Source organism: Strix aluco, chromosome 4 (assembly GCF_031877795.1).
Source record: "Strix aluco isolate bStrAlu1 chromosome 4, bStrAlu1.hap1, whole genome shotgun sequence".
Classification (NCBI taxonomy): Eukaryota; Metazoa; Chordata; class Aves; order Strigiformes; family Strigidae; genus Strix; species Strix aluco.
This window is the reverse complement of record NC_133934.1, coordinates 67,317,008-67,339,368: the sequence shown is the minus strand read 5'-3', so window position 1 is coordinate 67,339,368 and position 22,361 is coordinate 67,317,008. Positions and strand designations below refer to the sequence as shown.

At 37.8% G+C, this 22,361-nt stretch overlaps 1 protein-coding gene across 2 annotated transcripts; it reads right to left on the bottom strand.

The window, feature by feature from the left end:
- Nucleotides 1-815: 815 nt before the first annotated feature.
- AP1AR (adaptor related protein complex 1 associated regulatory protein) lies at nucleotides 816-21,230 on the bottom strand. 2 transcript variants are annotated; one of them, XM_074823451.1, is made up of 10 exons: nucleotides 20,948-21,230; nucleotides 15,576-15,624; nucleotides 13,920-13,946; nucleotides 13,078-13,103; nucleotides 12,097-12,193; nucleotides 11,220-11,318; nucleotides 8,081-8,142; nucleotides 6,959-7,032; nucleotides 5,887-6,015; nucleotides 816-3,222 (listed from the first exon to the last, which is right to left on the bottom strand). In XM_074823451.1, exons 1-10 carry the CDS (start codon nucleotides 21,022-21,024, stop codon nucleotides 2,957-2,959), a joined length of 906 nt encoding a protein of 301 aa, XP_074679552.1. In that variant the 5' UTR covers nucleotides 21,025-21,230; the 3' UTR covers nucleotides 816-2,956. The 2 variants fall into 2 exon arrangements, with proteins under 2 accessions (XP_074679552.1, XP_074679553.1); XM_074823452.1 differs by lacking the exon at nucleotides 11,220-11,318.
- Nucleotides 21,231-22,361: the final 1,131 nt, after the last annotated feature.

Genomic DNA, 22,361 nt, shown 5'->3' with positions numbered 1-22,361 from the left:
CTGTACAGAGGGGCTCTATGGATATCCACAGATGTAGAGCAAAGCACTCCTCCAGCACATCTCCAGGCACCAGGAAAAAACCTTGGGAATGGAAAAACAAAGCCACAGCAATTTCATAGTTTCCAAATACTAATCATCAGTACAACTATATTTTCCTGGGGTAAGACTCAACTCTAAAATACACATTAAAAAGTTAATCCTCTCCTAGGAGGATCCTATCACTGTGTTGATTTGACCAGAAGTTGGTTTGACTGAGGAAGAAGAGTTCAGTATAGGCACACCAGAACATGCTTTGTTCACCAGAAACACTGTAGCATAGAAACATATGTATAACCTGTAGATGAGCAACTTAGTAAAACACTCCTCTGGAATTAAAAATCATGGTTTCCTATTAAAAACGCTGTATTTCCTATATACAGGCACAATCAGCTAAGTCAACACAAATGGTGCACTAGCTCAGACAGACATGAAGACTAGGAAGCTGCCTGCATTACACAAGGGAGGTTATCTTACCTTTGAAGTATGAGGGTACCGCTGCTCATTGCTGATAGAAGAAACACTCCACGCTCCGAGTTCCTCAAGTCCTGTTATTGCAGCTTGTTAGAGCTTCCCTTCCAAAGCAACATGTCTCAAGAAGGGATGCTATGGAAATTCAGTAGTTAAAGACACGGCTAATTATTTATTAAAACCTTTCTTAGTTAGCTGACGCATAGGTAAATTCTGGGTAATGTTTTAACAATTCATCTTCACACAGGCTTTCACTGTACATGACATGGCAGCCACAAAACCAGCAGCAGATTAAACATTGACAAACATAAGACTGACTGAAAATTTTAATGACTTTTAAAGTTGTGCAGATACACATTTTACAGTACTGTTGAATTGTTTCACATGAGCTATTTATATAATCTTTCAATTTCTTAAATTTCCACAAATATTGACCGTAATTTCTTAAGTCACTCAGTGTGGTGTACTGAACTCTGAAAAGCGGAATGGTATTAACCCTGGCTACACAACATGCCCATCACAGTAAAAGCCTTCAGCTGCATCAGCTTCCTTTTTCCTGAGTGCTTGTTCATTCTACAAGCAGGACTATCAGCCAGTTTACTTCCTCTAAGAATGGTCAGGACAAGTTAACCTCATGTTCACTGGTCAGGAAAAGTAGTGACCATTGCAGGGTAAGTTACAGTTTCAGCAGGTAAAAAACCCATGTTATTTACATGTTGAGAAAAGTTGCCTTCATTTCCATAGGAATATATTATACAAATAAATGTTCAGGAGAAGTTACACAGTAGTAGCTTATGCCAAACCCAAAATATACATTTGATGTGTACAAATTTTTAAAGCTTATTACAGGCATTGCAAACATAATTACATTAAAGTATTTTCAATGACATAGCTACAATTTAAATTAAGAAATGGAATGTTATCAACAAGATTTATCTATTCATTAGTGTTGACTTTTGTACATATTTAAGCCAAGTGTGCAGTACTTTTGTTCAAGTTATCATGAAGAGGACCACACTGTAGTGACCCTAATATTATATATAGGCTCAGTGGATCTAAAACAGTGACATAACTTTCACTGACAAATTCTGTTCTTCTGATGAGGCAGATTTACTACTTCACCATTGTGGAGTAAAAGCAACACATTGTGTTAAGTTACGCCCCTTTTTCAGGGAAAAACAAGACAGCTACACAAAATAACCGTAGAATAAAATGGCTTTACTGAAACTTTGGGAAAAGTTTGAGATCTACAAGTGGTTTGCACGTTCTCTTCAGTGAGCTTTTTAAAAAAAGTATAACTTACATTAATACCGGGGGAAACCACACAATACATTACACCAGTAACTGAACACCTCTTTGATTTTCAGTCCATATCAGCAGTATTAACCATCCAGTTTAGAGGCACAGGAAAGCTAGAGCATTTAAACACGATCTTTTGTATCTTGAACTTTTTCTTCTTTTTAAAAAGCAGATAGAGGAATTCAGTCTTTAGGTTCTTGTTCCTCCCACCCCAGCAGCAGAGCAATCATCCCTCCCCCAGTTTGCTCAGAGAATGTTGCTTTTCAATGATTGTTTCAGTCAAGCTGAATTTTAAGTTTTCCACACTAAAGGAGTTTAAGGACCATGTAGTAACAGATGTTGGTCTGTTTGGGGGGCGGGGAAATCAAGACTTTGGTCCTTCCAGCTCTCCACTAGATACTGGTTATAATTTCCAGTCTGACGCACAAAGAATTTTGATAGTTGGTTTTCTATCTAGCAAACACTTACTAAGTCTGGCATATTATACATGACAATATCTTATCTAACCTGATGATTTATACTATGTTTATTGAGGTTAACTGTGCTTAGCATAAAGTAATAAAAAAATAAAGTAAATGGAAAGAGGACAATGCAAGGTTAGGAAGACTGTAAGCTAGACAAGGAAAAAATGCAATTTACCATGTGTGAAATTTGTTTTGCAGCTGGCTAAGCACACCCTCTAAACAACTAAAGAACAAGTCAAAAACCACATATTGGAAAAAAAAACATTTTAAAATTATTTTTCTATATTCAAGTATTAGATAAATTATATAAGACTGTTTCTGAGATAAATGTTAGGCCAATGATGAATTTTAAAAACAAAATCAGTAGAAACATCATCCAGAAAAAAAGGCTAGTTAAAATATAGATATGTCAAGCTATGATGCTTAAATTAGTGCAGATAATTTTATATTAAATCCAGATATCCAGAAATATACACAATAGAATCATCCCAGTTTTCATAAAAGTTTAGAAGGTAGATGATAAAATTGCACTTAATTCTGAATTAATTCAGATAGCAAGTCATTCCCATTCCTTGCTGATCTATCTATAAGAAAAAAGGGAACCATGTTATAAAAGAGCAAATTGGTTTTGTACATTCTATTTCACTTTCCAAAATTTGGTCATAAACAAGGGCCACACGGTTTCACTATCTGTCTTGACGATCAGAATCAGATATCCTTACATCTGATACAGACAAATCTAAAACAGGATTTACAAATCCGGCATATTCTGAATTGCCATTATCATCCATTTCAGCACTAACAAAGTCATTCTCCCACTCCAATCCATTAGAATCGTCAGAGGCTGAAGCTGGATTACTTCCTGTCTTCTTGCTATTAAATTTCAGTGCTGCCCGGAGTATATCTTCTTCTGTTCTGGAGCGTTCTCTCATTGGAATCATTCTGTTCATGCCTATGATTAAAGACATGTTTTAAGAAAAAGACATCGTTTTGAGGGAAGTACCTTTACATTTGTGTTAGAATATTAGAAGAAAAAAAAAAAAGAATCCTTTAGGAGACCCAGACTCTGGTAATTTCACTCCTGGGCATCCCTGTATTTTTTCTGGTGGTGATTTTCACATTAAATCCATAGTTTGCAGTCAGTTTTGGCCCAAATGAACACCACAGCCAGTGATGTTGTTTTACAGAGTAAGGAAGACAGACAACATAATGAAACAACTCACTAGCAGCATTTATTTCTCCTATATATGCAGCCTGCTGCCCTACATTATGGGCATGTAAATATTAGAAGACTTTTGGTACTGTGCCATTTCCAGAAAAGCTAAATGTCTGGGCAAGCCTGTAATACTCCAGTAACTTACTAACAGATGAAACATCATCATGTGAACCATTTTAAACAGCAGCTAAAGTTTAGATAGATCTAGGGTGCATTTGTCTAGGAAAGGTCTTCGGTTTTTCTGAAAAGGTTATTTAATTTCACACAAAGTAAGGCAAAACATTGGTCAGAAAACTGCACAAAGACGGAGATGCTATTCATTTTGTCAGTAATTATAGACTTTCTCATGGCATGTCAAAACCCTCCCACTGGAAAGGAAAAAGGGGAGGATTTACAATTTTCTCCTCACACCCTTTGTCTTTTTGTATAATACTCTTTATAAACTACAACATTACAGGGCATAAACTACGCATTTGCTGCGCTCAGACAGTTCGAATCCACAATCCCATTTCAGTACTACCATTACATGACTAGACACTACCATCAGTAGTGCACAATCAAGCCTAGTTCAGGATCTAGACACTCCCTGCTAAGAACCTCCTAATTTGACACCTTTTCAGTCAAGCAATATAATCTTTTGCTACTATTCTTATCTGTTTTACACTTTCAGAACAGTAGAGTTCTTCCCTACTTTGTGTTCAGCCCCCATACAACTTTGTCCACTAATAGTAAAAATGTGTAACTAGACCATAAATGAGTATCCCAGATCACTAAATCCCCATACACACACACACTTTTCTGGAGTTGTTCACTCTCCACGGTAGATTTTGACAGCACACACAGTAACTAAACCTCTTATCCCAAGCAAGCAGTCAACCCCTTCAGGGAGATGGTATATAATACACTTAAGTTGGTCCAGATCTACCAACAATGTGCTAAAAAACTACTCAAAGTCCTTACAATATTGACTAGTGCTTCTTTCAAATTACCACATTCCTTCCTTTGCAGCCATGAAACCAAGTCATGTTCTCAAGCATCTCTTCTGCTCAAGAGTTGAGGTTACTAGGGTGAAGAGATGCACTTCCATCACGATGACCAACTCTAAAAATTATTCCCCTTTGTAGAGTACAGGCTAATAGGAATCAGAAATGGAACTATGCAGCATTTTTTTCTTCCTCTGGGTTTAAGCTGTTTTTGGCACTCCTCAGTACTTAACTATTTAGTTACCTCAAAACCAGATGAAAGCTTAGGGCTAAATCAACGTGACAGTGATAAGAGAACAATGAATAGCAAACATCACAGATAGTTAATTCTGTACACAGAATTAAATTTGCTGACCACAAGGATAATACAAGTCCATATGCAACAAGACCCTCAACCAGTCAAATGAGCAAGGTAATTTTGCATGCAGGTATGCCTCATCTGTTTTTCAGTAGTTATTTAGAAAGACATTACATTAAGATAACTCCTAGGACTGGGAGGACAACTCAATCCGTAAAAAAGCAAAGAATGCAATTTTCTCCTTTCTTCAACATGGTATAGAATACAGAGTTCCCAGAACACTGTTTCTGCACTGGTGCTAATTACTCGAAACGTAAAATAGAGTGGGCTTCAACATACATGATCCTGCCCTAGCTTCAGTTCCTCTAGAATGCTAATAGCTCTTGCACATGCTAGCTAAAAAAAAGATATTTCTGGGTAAATCTGTGAAAGTTAAGTCTTTCAAACCAGGTTTCTGAACTAGATGTTTCAGTATTCTTGACAGCGCTAAACATTTAACTACCTGCAAAAATCAGTCTATTAAAGCAAAGAAAGCCTGCTATGCGTTGGCTAAAAGAAATCCGAGCTTATTTTGGTGAGTTTTTCAAGAGTCAAGGTCCCAAAATTTTGGATTAACTATGAAAAAGACAAGAGCTTTTGCAGGTTTCCTAAAGAGAACAGAAAAGATCTATAACAAACAGCAGGAGCAATTAGGATGGTTGGATATTCACCTGGAATGCACACCTAAGTTTCCAGAAGAAGTGACAATAAAATTAGGGTTTAAAGAAACAATGCTTCCTGAAATACTTTAGTCAGACTCCTGACCAGCTTCCACATTTTAAAACAAAGAACAAGCTGTTCCTTCTGCTACTGGCTCACAAGAGGGCAGCATTTCTTTACCATTAGTTTTGTTGTGTGTTTACAAGTCAGTTCCACAAAATGCAGGAAAAGACATTTACTGAAGGATCCAAAGAAATGAATTCATTTACTAGACAGATAACCACATTTATCAAAATATTCCATCTGAATTAAATTTTAAATCACCTTCCCTTTTGAAAACGACAAATTTACAATCAACTTTTTTTACAGTCAGCATTTAACTTGTAAGTTCAGAATGAAACTGAATGGCAGAATAAATACCTTCTTCATCTTCCCACTCCAAGTCTAATGAAGTGCTGTCATCATTTCCACTCGTTGATTTTGTTTTTGTCATTAAGTCACAACTGCTCTCTGTGTTGGGTGTCAGCACTGTAGCATCAGATGAAAGTCCTATATAAAAAAAATTTATTTTGTAAACATACTTGAATTTCAGGTCAATATGCAAAACTGAACTTTCAAACAAAGTTTTTCTTATGCTTTGTGTCCTTCAAACCTCAGGAATATTTGAAAAAGCACTTCATCGAGCATACAGTAGCTTTTTAATAGCATCACTAAGATATTACAAGATGACATTTTAGCAATACTGTCTAATTAGAACTACAGAGGAATTTAGTAAGCTATACACTGGTCTTGGGAAACACTGCCTGTAGTTTGCGTTGGGGGGGCAGGGGCAGGGGGAGGGGGCGGAAGGGTTGGTTTTGGTTTCTTTGCAAGTCTTCACAGAAGAATTACCATCAGTCCTCCAACTTCTTTCGTGACTATCACATCCTGTCATCAAAACTTATGGATATAAGTTTATAAAATTGTTTTCCTCGAAATTGTTAGCGGAATTTTTAAATATAGGCAGCCAAATCCTCTCTTGCGCTTCGTTAGAAAAAAATTAACCATTAGTATGATTCTAATTATTTTGCTAAGAAATTATTAAAAAAGCTATACACACAGATTCGCACCTTTAATACACAGTTAGGTTTTACAAGAAAAAGTTCACTGCATTGATGTTGCCTCCACAAAGATGGATGGAAAGCCTTTGTAAAATAAAATCCATGCACAGGACTTGTTTGGTTATAGAACTTGCTTTTCAGAACTGGAATGGCTGTAGCACAAGTTGCATGTGCTGTGGTTTTTGAACACTTGAAGCATCAGGGATTAGAGAGGGTAACAAGTTCCTATCAGATTTTCTTATACAAATATACGTATACACATTTTTTATATATGTATGTGTGTGCATATCAAAACATAAATAAATGAAGTTTATCTAGAAAAAGAAACAGCATTCTGTGCTCCTCAGAGTCACTTAACATTTAAACACATGCATAAGAAAAGGAAGACTTACTACTACTTCGAAAAGCTTCATACTGGAACTTTGTATTTCTTAAGAAAGAATCAAAATCTTCCTCTGACACAGAGCTGTAAGAACAATGCACATATTGGTTTTAGCACTACAGACCTCTAAGGATGCCATAAAACATAACGTTAATCCACATGTCCCCCAGTTCTATGCTACAAAGCACATACACCTTTAACTAAAATCTTTATAAAATTAACTGCAAAATGCCTTTCCATTCCTACTCATCACATCCTCTCCCAGTCTGGGCTTCTGCTCAATTTCTAGTAGTATTTTGAGTTAAAAATGAATTCACTTCTGTCAATAAACACTCTTCCTCTCTCATCCTTTGTCACTTTAGATAATGCCTCCTTAATTTTCAATTCCTTTTTAACTAATTAATTCAAATCCTGCTACTGCAGTCCTTTGTTTCTAAAATCTGGCTAGTTCGTACTCAAGCCATAAAACCTCATTTTCCACAGCACTTTTTCTAACTGTCCTTCCCTAATCCCTCCTATACCCCTTCTCCTCCAATCAAAAATATGTGTTTGATTTCAGAGATTTTTCTAAACTCAAATACCATACCACTATAAATTTCAGGGGGGGGGAGGTGTGTGGAATTTTGTGGGGGTTTTTCCCCCCCAACACTGAACACAGAAGGTGGGAGTGAAGAGAATTAAATTCATAATATTAGTGAAGAAACAGACTATACACACCATTCAATTCCCCATTCCATTAACATGTATTTCTATTGGGTATTTTAAACACAGTTCAAATAATAAAAATATTTTTATATCACCCAAGATTTTACACATAAGCACCTTCTTAATATAAATATATATTAGTAGCTGGGAATAGGTTCAATTTTGTATGCATCGGTCTAATAACTACAGCGAAAACCAGAATGAATACAATCTACCCTCTAATTCTGCAGATTAATGGTAGCTAGTTTGCATTCAGTAACTATTCGGTGTGAAGAAAACTTCAATGAATGAAAACAGCTCTGACTTAGAAATGCTATGTATGTCATGTTTGAAAAACATGGATTTTTTTTTGGTGCGGGGGAAATGAGGAACAGGAGTAAAAACAGTCATGGTTCTTGATTATCATTAACAAAATTTTTTATCTTACCTCTGATATTCTCCATTATTAACAGCACGTGCTCTCTGTGTTATCCTTTGCTGTCTACGTTGCTATCAAAGAAGTAAATCGTTAAAAAGCTGAATGGAATCACTCAGAGTAATATACTCAATACACTAAGCATTCCCTTATCTGCAACATTAGAAGGAGCATTGTCCTAGTCCTTGGAGCAGTTTAAGTACAACTCAGGAAAAGACTGATTTTCATTCAAATAGACATCAAATTTTGTGATACTGAAGGGACTGTTACATGCAAGTGGTATTGTTTTTAATCTCATAAATCCCTCGACTTAAACAAAAGTAGCTTTGTAAATAGTGCTCTCAACATTTTAAACTTATTTCATGCACCAAAAAAAATCCCCCATCAATTCATCTAGAAACATGTGAACACCACCTCATTCATGATTGCATTTGTTCTTCTCTATTATCTTCTCTTCTTAAGCCACAGGTACTTTCAACACACAACTAACACCTGGGTTATATTTGATTTGTTTTGCTCTGTGCACAAGAACAGTCACCCTACCATTTAAAAAGAACTATTTCCTTCAGGCCCTCTTATCCCTCTAAAAGCAATACAGCCATCTCCTCTGGTTGTGTGGATCAGCACTAAGTGCTTCATTTATACTAGTAAGAGCTTTGTTTCCTGCTCTTATTAATATAAATGAGGCAAAAAGTATTAATGCCTCTACACTCTTAAGGTAGAAAGCTTTAATTCGATTTTTTTAATCACTAGGCAAAACCAGAATGAAAAATACAAGACACCAGCCATCAATGCATTTATTTTGTAGTTACAAGAGAAACAACAGATGTCACGGCAGTAGGGTTCTGCTTAAGTTTTAGGGTTTAAACAACTTTAAGTTGTCTCAAGTTTCTTTTCCCTGCCTTGAAGAAATGAAAGCATAAAAACTGGGCACATCAGCTATGGATTAAAGGTAAATCAGTTACAAAGCAGTAATTGTTCACTGATTATGACAAAGACGAAGATAAAAATGAACAAGCTAGTTTTGCAGACAAGGCAGATGAATCTAGCTACTGTACTTTCTGAAAAATCTATTCTCAGCCTTAATAGATCTGTCTCTGCAAAAGAAAAGCAGGGGTAAATTAACCAGAATTTTTAATGTCAACTTTAACTTAACCTAAAAATTGCTCTTCACTGGGTAAATAATCTTATGAGGTAACTGGATTGGATCAGCTAGCATTTTTCATTCCCAAAACGATGATGGCTTCATCTCTTGGCACACTTTCCATCTCGGGTATTTAAATAAGTATCAGAAAAAGCAGACTGAAACCAGTAAGGAAATGCGAAGTGTAGAACAAGTAGAATTATCACAAAACGGTGGTTATAGGTGAGAAGACTTAAGTAGGCAGGGAGAAAGAAACAGGGATTTGGCACCAACATAATTAACAAGTCTGTAAAAATCAATTACTGACATATTCAACACTTTTAAGATTCATACACCCACGTAACAGCCAAGTTAAAGTATCTACCCATTTGCCAGGTCACAAACAAATATCTAGCACTGTAAGTTCCAGGATACACATACATTAAAATTCTCCACTGTTACAAACCCTGACATTTAGTAGGGCAACATCAGCAAGCCAAATTAGTTTTAAAGGGATGCCATACTTGCAGTGAAAAAGTTATTTTCTCATTTAGAAGACTTCTGCCCACAAACAGCAAAGAGATGAGTTATGTATTCAGAAATGGATTCTAGTTTATTTAGAAAAGTTAAATGCTTGATGTGTCTATACAAAAATGCTTCCTTAGAAATCCTTATAATCCTTATGGGGTTTGGGGGGGATCATTTGTAAAGGAGATAAGTGGTATTAATTTTACAGAGAGGAGGAACTGAAAATCTCTAGAGTGCATTTTATCATAGGTCCTGACTAAAGAAGGTACCTGTTAAAAATACTGAAAGACAAGAAAAATAGTGTTTCTTGCACAGAACTGCTACAAAAACCTCTTAAAGCCATAAAACAATGTACTTTTGATGACTTTATATAGACCAATATTAGATGAAAACTCAGTCATCATTATCAGCCTGGAAATAACATTTTTCAATTAATTCTCTTTTGAATATAGACAATACACTAGGGTTAAAGTTCTCTATACCTATTGTAGATTTCAGACTTTTTCTACTAGTCTGAATCTGAACTTTTGAAAATTTATTTCTAATTGAACACACATCACATGTCTAGTGGACTGTTTCCTTGAACATGCTACAGCTGCAGCCATACACATTATAGATAAACACCAAAGTGAAAATGTTCTTTTTAACATACACATTTCTGGCAACCTGAAATTTGTGTGAGAAGACACAGCTTACTAAGATGGCAAAAATATTAAATGCACTGATAATATGTAACTCTTTGAACTGCAACATGAAAATCATCAGAAATAAATGCTATTGGGATACAGAACAGCATCCGTTTTCAAAAAAGCAGGAAAACATAACGTGGCTTTTGTTTTGCTTGACCAAACTCCAAAAGCATGGACACCAGACATCTGGAAGTAGGCACAGATATATTAAAAGGATACTGTTAAGTCATTACTGGACTTTGGCTACTACACATAAAAATCACAAAATGATAGAACAACTCAGGTTGGAAGGGACCTCAGGAGGTCATGTAGTCCAGTCTCCTGCTCAAAGCAGGGTCAACAGTAAATTCAGATGACTTGGAAACACATATCTTCACATTAACACAAACCAGAGAGATAAGGAACAGTTAAGTGCACAAATATATAAAGTACATTTTACAAGTCTATATGATTCATAATGTGTGCTTAATTTCAGGCGTTTTTACTGGAAAACCATCACAGATCAGTTTACGTTAAAGATCAGTAACTCTACATAATGCAAGAAGTCTGTAAAGCTAATTATAGATTCAAATCATACATCTCATTCAAAAATCTATACTCAGCAACATAAGCTGCTTCAAATAATTCTGATAATTTTCAGCTGTTCCAGTCAGCTGTATTTTCAAACCATGTATGTCTTTCTCTATTGGAAGTTACAAGCCAAAGCAATTTCCTCATTACGTTTCCTGAGAGGTAAAGGATATTAGGAAAATCTGCATACATAGAAACAGAACAGAAGCTCTGATATATATTGGGGTCTTTTTCCCCTCACCTCCAAGAGCTTTTTCTGCTTTGCTGCCCTGGCTGCTTCACGTTGTGCAGCATATAAAGCCTCCTCTTCTATTCTTAACTTCTCCTCTTGTAAGGCTAACTGTATATGAACAAAATAGTAATGGTTAACAAAAGCAGAACCTATCTATCTTCCTATGAATAAACCCATAAGTTCAATAAAACAAAAGAGCTACTAGAAAATAAAAATAAAATAAAATTGACTATAGCTAAAACATTTTTCTTCATTAACTGAATCTAACAGCTTCCCCCCACAACATCCCAAAAAATTTAGATAACTAAACATTACCCTATTGAATAAACATATTTACTAGTGAATTGCTGTAAATGCACACTGCATTTTATTAAGAACTGCACAGTGAAAGACTTAAATCTTTTCAGTTGCATATTTCATTGATACTTTATTAAAAAAAAAAAAAAATCACTCTCATTTTGTACATTGTATTCCACATCATATTCCATTAATTGCTGCAACACACTAAAACAAAACAACAAGTTACGGGTTTTTTCCTTAAGAAAGCTCTGGAAAAAACAGAGCACAAGAAAAGTTGAATCAAGTATACTCCCCATTTTGCCTTTTGTAAAAAAACAAAAAAAGTTCAAATTTAACAGATCTCAGAGAGCCAGCCTATTCATTTGATTTTTCAGCTAAGAGGTTATTAAAAAGAAGCTATCTCTGATGCAAACTTAGTTGAGCAGCAAGCTCTTTGTGTATCTCATAGACTAAAAAATACCAACCAATGAACAAAACCCAATTGTTTCGTTCATGTGAATGGAATCTCCTTGTGTTCATGGTTGATCTTAACTACTTTAAAAGAAAAGCTATCCATACCATACTAGTAGTCATCATAACTGCTTACCTCTGACTGAAGTTTCATATCAACAACTCTCTGCTTTTCAGCAATGGAGTCATAATGTCTGTCTTTCAAGTCAGCAATTTCTTCCTCAGTCAGAGGTCTAAAAGCATGGGAGAAACACAAAGAGACTCCATCTATTATTTATGCATGACAACCCCAAGTTGCACTTAAACATATCCATAGTCTTTCCTGACGGGTCCTTTAATGCAAATTAACTAAGCTGTGATTTTCACCTGCTCCTCCTGAAACAAGAGTGCCAAAGTTCCAGTTTACTCAAGACAACACTGCCTCTCCTTACTCTTACAAAGCATTATAGAAAGCGTATTTTCAAAACATGATTTCCTAACAGAACTACTGGAATAGAATGGTTAGTATCATTGCGGTGTAAACATCACTTTTTTTCTTACTTGCTTTGGTCCCCTAATTGTAAGTTGTTTCACTTTCATCAGCTGCCTACTTTTATGTATCTAACAGACAAGACCACAAAAGCATTATTATAATTATAAAGTTTCCTATATTACTTTTTTGGGACCATTGACAGGGAACAACATTTGGGAACTATCAAACCTAAATAATACAAAACTGTCTACAATTAGACAACCAAAGCATACACTTTAGTCTCTTCATACATGTACTATAGAGCAGACCTCTAAGTCTCTACTGCTTACATAAATATTAACATGCTCACAAAAAACTCACTGGAGTTGTAGCACTAACAGCCCTGTAACTTTCAATGCAGACCCTGGGAACAAAAATATTCTCTCTGCAACATACTGTTTTAACTGTCTTGTATAGTTTTTGCATGATGAGTTATCATCTAAGCTGTTTTGACATGGTTAAGCATTAAGGAGAGTTTGACATGTATTCTTTCTGTGTATTTGACAACTAGAAAGACAGAAAGTGTTTTGACAGGAGCTTTGAAAACTTTAATAGTCACAGTGGGCGAGCAGAGGGACAGAGATGTCCTGAATCTCAAATTCTTACCTGTGACTGCTTCCTGGGCTTTCCCCCTGTTAAAAAAAAAAAAAAAGTCTGAGTTTTTGAGAATCCCATCAATCAATCAATTTTAAGATGGAAAAAAACCCCAATATGAAATCATAGTTTCTCCCATATATTTGTTTTACAGTTAGGGGGAAAAAATCCCCCGTTTTAATTTGGAATTAAGAAAAAAATATCTTATTATGCAATCAACTGAAACAGCTGACTACATAAAACAAATAAGTACTTCCAACTGAAAATAAGTATTCCAGTGGTGTATTTCAGGAACCAAATTATTAGTCCTCATGTTTTTAAATACAGGGCAGGGTATTGAAAATGCGGTGTGTGTCCCACCCATAACCAAGCTGTATTAAATTTATAAGAGTGAAGTTTTAGGGCCAACTTCTATTTTTCTGAACTATTGTTCAGCCAGTTTACCCATAATTGTAAAGACAGAGCACTCCTAAAACTTTCCTTAGTAAAGCAACCCAGGTCCATTTATGTTCTCAGAAAACATTTTCTGAGTCTTAAACAAGAGTTATACCAGCAGCAAATTCCCCTTCAAGTCTTCCACCCTCCCTTTTTTTCTTGTTGCCTTCCTAATGTCCATAGTGCTATCTTCCTGAAAGGGTTACCTCCCATATTCCCCCAACCAGTTTTCTCTTCTCTTAGGTCTTCGTCTCTCCCAAAGCATTAAATACTCATTCCCAGAGCAAGCAAAACTCAAAGTAAAAAAACCCTTGCAATTTAAGTCTACAACATAGCATGAAGTGTGAGGAAGATACAGATCTTGGAACCATTTTTAAGGGTTGTACTAACAAGTTTCACATTATAGTCCAAGTACCTACCTCATCACTTTCCACTAGGTTCTCAAACTGCAGAGAAAAAGAAGTAAACATTCTTTACAATTCAATATAACAAGTCACTAAACACATACAGCAAATATGATTACATATTTAATCTGTTTTGTAAAAACACTACTCCAGTGATAACAGTGGGACTGTAATACCATTTATGAAAGCCCCTACTTTCAGAGAGAATACTACTTTTAGAGTAGGACCCATCTTCCTACCAATGTTTCTTTTTTTAAACGTTACATTCTCCTAAAAGGAAAAGAATCAAAATTAGAAAGCATTCATGTTATTTCACTACAACTTATGTGAGGGCCCAGATAAAAATGAAACCTCATTAGCTTATAAGATTGCTAATAATTCTGTGTCTCTGAAGAATTCTAATACAAGCAGTGGAAGGAATGGTACGGCTCTGACATACACCAGAGCACCCACTCAATTTAAACATGTGGAAGATGTAAGGAGTATAGCGTATGTAACTTCTACCTCACATGGCAACTGTGATGCTTATCAAAAAGTATTTGAAGATTATTTTAATTTACAGACAACAGAGTTACTTTCTATCCAGAATTCTAAAAACAAACTAGCACCAACCACCCCCCCTCCCAGCTTTGCACATAAGAAACTAAAGGTCAATAATGTAATGCTTAATGATAGGAAGCCAAAAAAAGCCCAAACCAGGCAAGAACACACAAAGCATTCCAAGCTGCACAAACTCATCCAGCAAAAGTTCAACTAGCACATGTAAACAAAACAAATGGAAATTCTCCATACTATTTTCAGTATACTAATCTTACATGTAGTCAATACATCAAACATGGAGGTCAGTACCGACATCAAGACTCCTTATTGACCTGGATACTGACTAATTGCTGTAAGCAGAATATGAATAATTTGGGAGGAGGACAAAACCTCCTTTTCCCTACCATATTTCTGCTGCAGAAACACTCTCTCACAACTGGAAGTTGTGCGCTACAACAGATTTCCCCCACCATATACGTCTGCCTCCTTTCTTGAAAGCCAAGGCAGTGATTACAGTTATTAATGTTCTTCTCAGTAATGGAGGCAATCTGAAAGGTCCAGGACTTTTAGACCATAAGGAACACTCAGAGAAAGTAAGCCAGGTTATTCTGAGAATCTCAATTTATACAAATTAACCTTACACTACCCTTAGCAAAAAGGGGTGATATTCAGTGGCTGAGAAAGGACCTCTGTAGCAAACAAAGTGGACTACAAATGCAACTAACTAGAAAGTAACCTCATCAGATTCTAGCTTTTTGTAGAATCATATTCATGATCCTGCAATCAAGAACTAAACATCTTGTGCTTATGTAAGTGGAAAAGAAAAATCACTCCCAACACAGAAGCGATGAAAGATGCGATAGGCAGACCTTAGAATACTCTGGTGCTGAGTATCAGATCACAACAGATACTTCTCTTCCTTCCAAATGATGGATTAAAGCAAGACGATGTATTAGTTTTCTGAGGTGCTGTAAGAATGACCATCTTGCCACCCAGTGCAGCATCAATTTAATCTGGAATGACCCAGACTACTTCAGTGTATATAAACTGCAAGAAGTGTTAAAGGCATCGCTAGAATTCAGCTTTTTCCACATTTTTTTTTTTTAGATCACTAGAAATATAAGCACTCACCTCTATAGTGAAGTGTTCTCCTGTTGAACATGTTCTAAAATACTTTGATCTGGAAAAATAAGTCTAGAGTTACACTACAGAATAGTCTTCAACTCACAGCACTAGGAAAACGAGCCTGATAATTTTAAATAGCTTTTGAAATATGTTAAGTAAGTGTAAAATAAACATAAAATATTCATCTATTAAAACACATTTACTTGTAAACCTGTGCCCTGCATTGCTGCCAGAGCAGAGAGAGGCAAAAGCATGTAAACATCTTCTACAGATCTGGAGAAAAGACCAACACCCTCAAGTAAGAAAAAAATCACTTATCAGGATGCTGGACTTCACATTTACACATTTAAAGTGTTATGCAATACATTTAATACATTTTTCCTGAAAAACATTGTTCCAGGCACTTTCTGAAAACACTTGTTCATCATGGCACTTAACTCTTTACTAGCATAGCATCTTGTACAACATCAATGTTAAACAATAGATTTTCTTTTGACAGCTTGGCTCAACTACAAGGTTGAATCTCAGAAAAATGTCTATTAAGAGGTCAAGATAATACTCTTCAGCCTCAAAAAATTATTCACAGTCTGTAGTTTTACACAGGGACTCAGTATCCTCCTTGATTCTTTATTCTAACACTGTCCTCTATAAAATAAAAATACAGTATTAAGTTACCGAAATACATTTTTACCAAGTGAAAGAGGTTTGGCTATCATCCAAAAGAACATTCAGATGGGTACTAGTGCTTCAGTACAACATCCATTTCATCAAACTACTTTAAAAACCAGAGTTTCCAGTTCCAAGTGCTGAGTGATATCAGGACTAAACAACCCAGGGCCTCAGGCATTTCTATACTTGTACAAAAGATTGTTCTGTACTTGCAACCAACACCTACTTCTACTATGCTAAAAGCAACACACCAGCCAAAGCCTGAATTATTTTAATCATATCGTTTTTCATCTCCATCACATTTTTCTTTGGAAGTCGGTTAGGGTATGTCTCCTCGGCAACTTGTTGCGCAACCCACTTCTTCCTTGTTGCACAACCTTTCCTTGGATACGGCAGGGTACCTTGCAGTACACAGCTGCCATCAGACAACTGTTTTCAGTTGATGCATTGCTACAAAACCAGACATGAAAGGCCACTTTAAGTCATGCATTACATCACAAGTACAATTGGGTCACGTGGCATGAACACTTAATTTTACTGCTATCCCTCCGTGTAACATTTCGGTGTGCAGGAGCCAATACCATTAAGAATCTGATTTAATAAAACTGTTACAGGAAATCATTAACAAAAGTATAACTCCAGTTTACAGCATTAGGCGCTAAATTGTGCTCAACTTTACAAACACATGAGCTGCAGTCAGATTAGTGGCAAGAATTGAACAGTTGAACCTTTAGAAAACTAAAACAATGCAAGCTGACTAAATGTGATTACAAACAGCTCAAGAGCAATGATACTTCAAAGAAGATCTACACTTTCTGCTACCTGCTAACCAGGGACTCGATAACAGAAAACCTAATTCTGTGCCAAAGTTTGAGTCCTTAAATCCCAGAGCAACTAGGGAAGATTGAGGTCATTAGGGACAGAGATGGAAGACTCATCAACTTCACCCCCATACATAACAACTTCAACTGAAATAAAAGAGTAACCTATTAAAATGCTTACAGCTTTTATTATTCTCCTTTAAGCTCTACTGTTTCATTATTTTCTAAAACAGACTTGAGAAACATTTAGGTTTGACAGGTACTAAAGGAAACAGTTCAGCTAATGGGACACAGGACCTATAGAGACTGTAAGATCAGTCTTCAAAGATCTAAAGCTGTTAAGGAGACTAACTTTTCAGCACTCCATACATATACATATGCGCTTTATTCTCCTTTTATGCAAAGTCATGTTATCATCTTTTATTTAAAAAAAAAATGACATACATATTACATGTGGAAAAAAGTCACTAAAAATGAACATTTAATCTATTAAAACCAGGGCATGAGTTAAAATTACCTTTTCTACACTAGTGACAAAAAGGATTGTTTCAATTTTGCTACATAACCCCTGCTAAACTATCCAAACAAATAACCTAGAGACTATATTTATTCTTCTCTCTTCCCCCTCCCCTTCTTTAAAACATTCCTCTAGAAGTAAAGAGGAATACTTATGGTCAAATATAGTGACAAATTAGCTATGACCTACTTTCTAATTATGGCTGCAGCTTGTAGCACTTTGAGCAGAACTTTCAGTCAAAGCATAAGGACGCTCCCTAAAAAAAAATAAAAATTACCAACTGAAAGTTTGTATTTTTACAGAAACTTATACTACACTAAAGAAGGTTTTGGTGTTGCATTTCTCTCTACGCACACTGAACATGAACTCTAAAGTCATTGCAGGAATTCATACATAAATCTCCAATATTTTAAGCACAATTCCAAGCAAAGGCAATTTATAGTCTTGCAGAATATTGAAACACTTGTCAAAAACTGTGTAATTAATTAATTCAATTCACAGTTTCTTTCTTATAGTTAAATCTTGAAGCATCTAAGAATAATGAAGCACCAGTTTGGGCAGCAGGGGGGGAATCTGAGTGATTCAAATAATCACAATTAATTTAAACTACATTACAACATTCTGCTGTTCCAGAAGTAGCCAAATCTGCAGAATTTGGTAGCAATCCAACTTGTAAACCTACAAAATTTGTAAGACGCGTTTTACAGATTTTAATACAATTCCCTGCCCCTCCCACCACACAGTGGAATGAAAATACCTAAATTGCTCAACAATCCAATACTGTTCTGTAAAGTACCAGCACACCCAGAAAACTAAGATGATCCGAGGCGTGTGCCAGCTATCTGCAAGAGGCAGCACTGATGATTGTTTTATCATAAACTGATGCCTATGTATGATATTTCAGGTTCAGGCTTCAAAAGTCAGTTCAGTTGGAAAAGGCTGCTTTCTGTACTATTACTTAATTTTTCTAAGACTTTCAATACAGGCTATGCAACACCTGAAAAATATATGTAACAGTTCAACATTGTAACAGCAGACAGATTTATTTCTCTGGTAAGGACAATCTGATATTGGACTAATGGAATGCACATATGAGTATCTAAGCCATCATGAAAAACAAACTTCTTTGAGAGTATGCTCATAAAAATGTCATTAATTCCCTGCATTTAAGAGAATGGCATTTCTCATAATTCTGTGTATCAACATTCATATTTGCCACTCTAAAACCCAAGCAAGCAGTAAGCCAGTAGTTACACGATGAAGTCTTGCGAGTCAGCCAGTAACTTTAGCAGCCGTCTGCTGAAAACCAATTGGAGACTATGAGACCTTGTGGCAGGAAACTAACAAATGATGCTTCATGAATCAAACATGCACCAAAACCAAGTACTAGAACAGATGACACTGCAAACAGCAATTAATATACAAAAAGGTAACAAAAGTATTGCAAACATACAAGAAAAAAAAAGAATACAAGGGAAAAAACAACAACAACAACAACCACCACCAAAAATAGGTAATAGTCAATTTAGACCAGATGGAAAGATAAAAGATAACCATGTATCTAGAACTTGCTGTTACAGCCAAAACAATCTTGAGCCTTTTTAGACTCTGTCTCCTATCCAATGCTCATAAATTAGTTAAAAGTAGTCGTGGGGAAAAATAAAAGACCAAAGAGACCCCACAACCAAAGCAATAATTTAAAGGGTAAGTAAGTATACGTGCTGGAGACTTATTGTCACTAACCCCTAAAAAAAAAAAAGGGGTATTAGCCTATGAGCGGAGACTCAAAAAAAACCACATGTGAAGCAAGAACCCTTCAAGTATTACCTGTTTTTCTCAGAGTATAGTACAAGAAACAGATACTGTCCTGTCCAGGCATTTCAGATGTTCTCATACCCTCTGCTAGAGAATCCTAAGAACACAAGCAGGTATCCTCCACACATGCTACTCTGATCTTTCACCCATTTCTCTGAAAAGTATTCCTAAAGGTCCTCAGGACAAGCAAAACATCAGTCTTGCCTGCTAGAGCTGATGTGAAGTCAGATGCTGTGAGTTTGCAACACGTAAAATGCTCAGCATATCTGTCTAGAACTACTTCAATCCTAATACATCAGACAAAAATAAGTGACATGTAAGTGTCAAATACTGGTAAGTATATAGAAGAAAACCAAGTTCTTGTATAGATAACGTATCCCTCTCATTTGTATACTGCTTTTCCATGAACTCATTGTTGCAGAACAAAACACGGATTACACATTTACAATATATACGAAAGTTTATTCAGATCATTCTGCTTTTGATCCTCTGTAGTAGTCACCCTTTATCCCAACAGAATCTCAGGCCCCAACTCCGAGAACACAAGATCATATTCCAGAAAACATGGTGGTTTTCCATCTTTGCACAATCACAGCAACCTGCACAGATTTTGGCAACTAACCTGAAAAATCTTTCTAAGCTGCTTCTTCTGGAAAAACAACCCTGAAAGAGGGCTAAGGAGTAAGACCCCACAACCAGTTAACCTAAGCCATCCCTGGAATCGTCTTACCATCATCAACCATCCAAACTGCACAAAGCCGAGCAACCTTCCCACGGCATTTCATCAGCTCAAGCTGTCAAGGTAGACACTGTATGTACGAGTTTTCTTCCTATCTCCCTTCTTCAATCTACACACACTGCTACTGCGGGAAGGGGTGAAGGGGGCAGCCTGGGCACAGCCAGACCCTGCATGAGGTGGCAGGTGTCTGCCTCACCGCCTGACCCCCCCTTCTCCTCCCTTGTTCTCCTAACCTTGCTCTCCCCTTTTCTCCTCCTGACCCCCTCTCTTCTCTCCCTGACCCCCCCCCTCCTCCTCTCTTCTCCTGACAGCTCCCTTCTCTCTTCTCCTCCTGATCCCTCTTTCTCCTCCTAACAGTCCCCTTCTCCTGACCCCCTCTCCTCCTCCTCTCTTCTCTCCCTGACCCCCCCTCTTCCTCTCTTCTCCTCCTGATCCCTCTTTCTCCTCCTAACAGTCCCCTTCTCCTCCTGACCCCCTCCCTTCTCACTTCTCCTTCTGACCCCCCTTCTCAACTCCCCTCCTGACCCCCCCTCCCTTCTCCTCTCTGCTGGGCCCACACCGGACACTGCAACAGCTCCCCAGCCTTGCCACCCCCCCTCCCACCCCAAGACAACCCATGTCCCGCTGCCGAACCCTCCGGCGGCGGACGGGCACCAGCCGCCCCGAGGACCAGCCGCCTCCGGGCCCGAGGACCCGCCGCCACTTCTCACCTCCCGCCGAGAAGGAGGAGGAGGAAGGTGGGGGAAAGGCGGAGCCGGGCGGTCCCAGCACCTCCCCGCCCCGGGGAGGGGAAAGGGGTAGCCGCGGTGCTGCTTACCCTCCGCCTCGCTGGAGCCGGCCGGCTTCCCTCCGGAAGAAGAGCCCGCAGCACCACTGCGCCCAGCAGTTCCCCATCGCATCCTGGGCAGCGGCGGCCACGGCTCCTCCTCCCTCTTCTTCCTCCTCCTCCCTTCGGGCGGGTTCAAACCGCCCCTGCCATCACAGGCGGCGGGGGAGAGAGAAGGACGGCCAGCCGCTGACCCTACGGAACAAAGGGCCGGGCGCCGGGCGGAACCTCCGCGCCCACAGCCTCATGGCCGCGGCCGCTGCGCAGAGGCGGACGCCGCATGCCCCGAGCGATGGCCCCGCCCCCGGCGGCAGCGCCCCGCCCCTTCCCGGGCGCTGAGGGGGAGGTGGCGGTGTCCGGGCCCGCCTGAAACCGCCTCAAGCTGCTAAAAAAAAAAAAAAGACCGTATCCCGTTAAACCTGGAAATTTTGAAGGCTCTTCGCTTTAAGGACCGTCGCCAAAGGTATTCATTTCCCTTCCAGGCGTCGTCTCAAGGCAAGAAACCTAACAGGAAGGTGAGGTGATTGAGTTGTCTTCTGCGGTGGTGATGGGGGTAGGAAGGTGCTGTGTGAAACCAAAGCGGTTACTGAGGATCTATCATCTGGGAAAACAGGATGGGTAAAAAAAATAAGGCAGTTTACCACAAAACTGCCTTGGAAAGGAGGCAGTAACATCTCATGATCAACTATCATCACTACCGCATGCCACAGGTGTGATTTTTTTAAAAAAACTTATTTTATTCCCCTCCATTTTGTGCAATGAAGTGAAATAGTGAATATTGTGAAATTCTGTGTCTTGGCATATGTTCACTACAGCTTGTACACTGTAAGCAAACAAAAATTCCTTAACTAAAAAAAACCAAAACCCACCGTTGTAATATCAGCTCTAAAAGATCATTCAGAGCGCCAGACTACTTCATCCCTAACTTCTCTAAGTCATTGGATACTTCATTATAAAAAACAGTAAGTAACTAACTGTGTGATTCATCTAAAACCCAGTATCTAAACAACAGGGGCTATCGTTATTTGTCTTCCTGAGGTTTAACTACAAGAACTACGGTGGATCATTCTGGCAGATACCTCGATGTCTGAAAATTTCTGGCAAACAAAATAGAAAAACTAAATCGGAACTGACACTGTGTTGACATGCTCTAGATGAACATTTCCGAGAGCTACAGCAAGACAAACACGATGTGGAAGGCACACAGCAGAGCCACATGTTATTTGGCACAAAAATCTAAACAATGTATAAAAGAAATGCCGTTGCCCCACATTCAAAGGATCCAGAATTCACATTGACAGAAATCATATCAGTTGCACTCAGAACACTGAAAATGTCTAACTTACACCGTAGATATGTAGAATATGAAACTATCCAGTTATTCATTGGTTTAGATACAGGACTG

What these genes read in the sequence shown, in the direction of transcription:
- AP1AR (XM_074823451.1), bottom strand. Translation starts at nt 21,024, where the DNA reads ATGGGGAACTGCTGGGCGCAGTGGTGCTGCGGGCTCTTCTTCCGGAGG. An exon ending in AGCAGAAAAAGCTCTTGGAG is followed by an intron (nt 8,143 to 11,219) that starts GTGAGGGGAAAA and finishes CTTCTTTGATAG; the next exon opens with CAACGTAGACAGCAAAGGAT. An exon ending in AATAATGGAGAATATCAGAG is followed by an intron (nt 7,033 to 8,080) that starts GTAAGATAAAAA and finishes TTGTTCTTACAG; the next exon opens with CTCTGTGTCAGAGGAAGATT.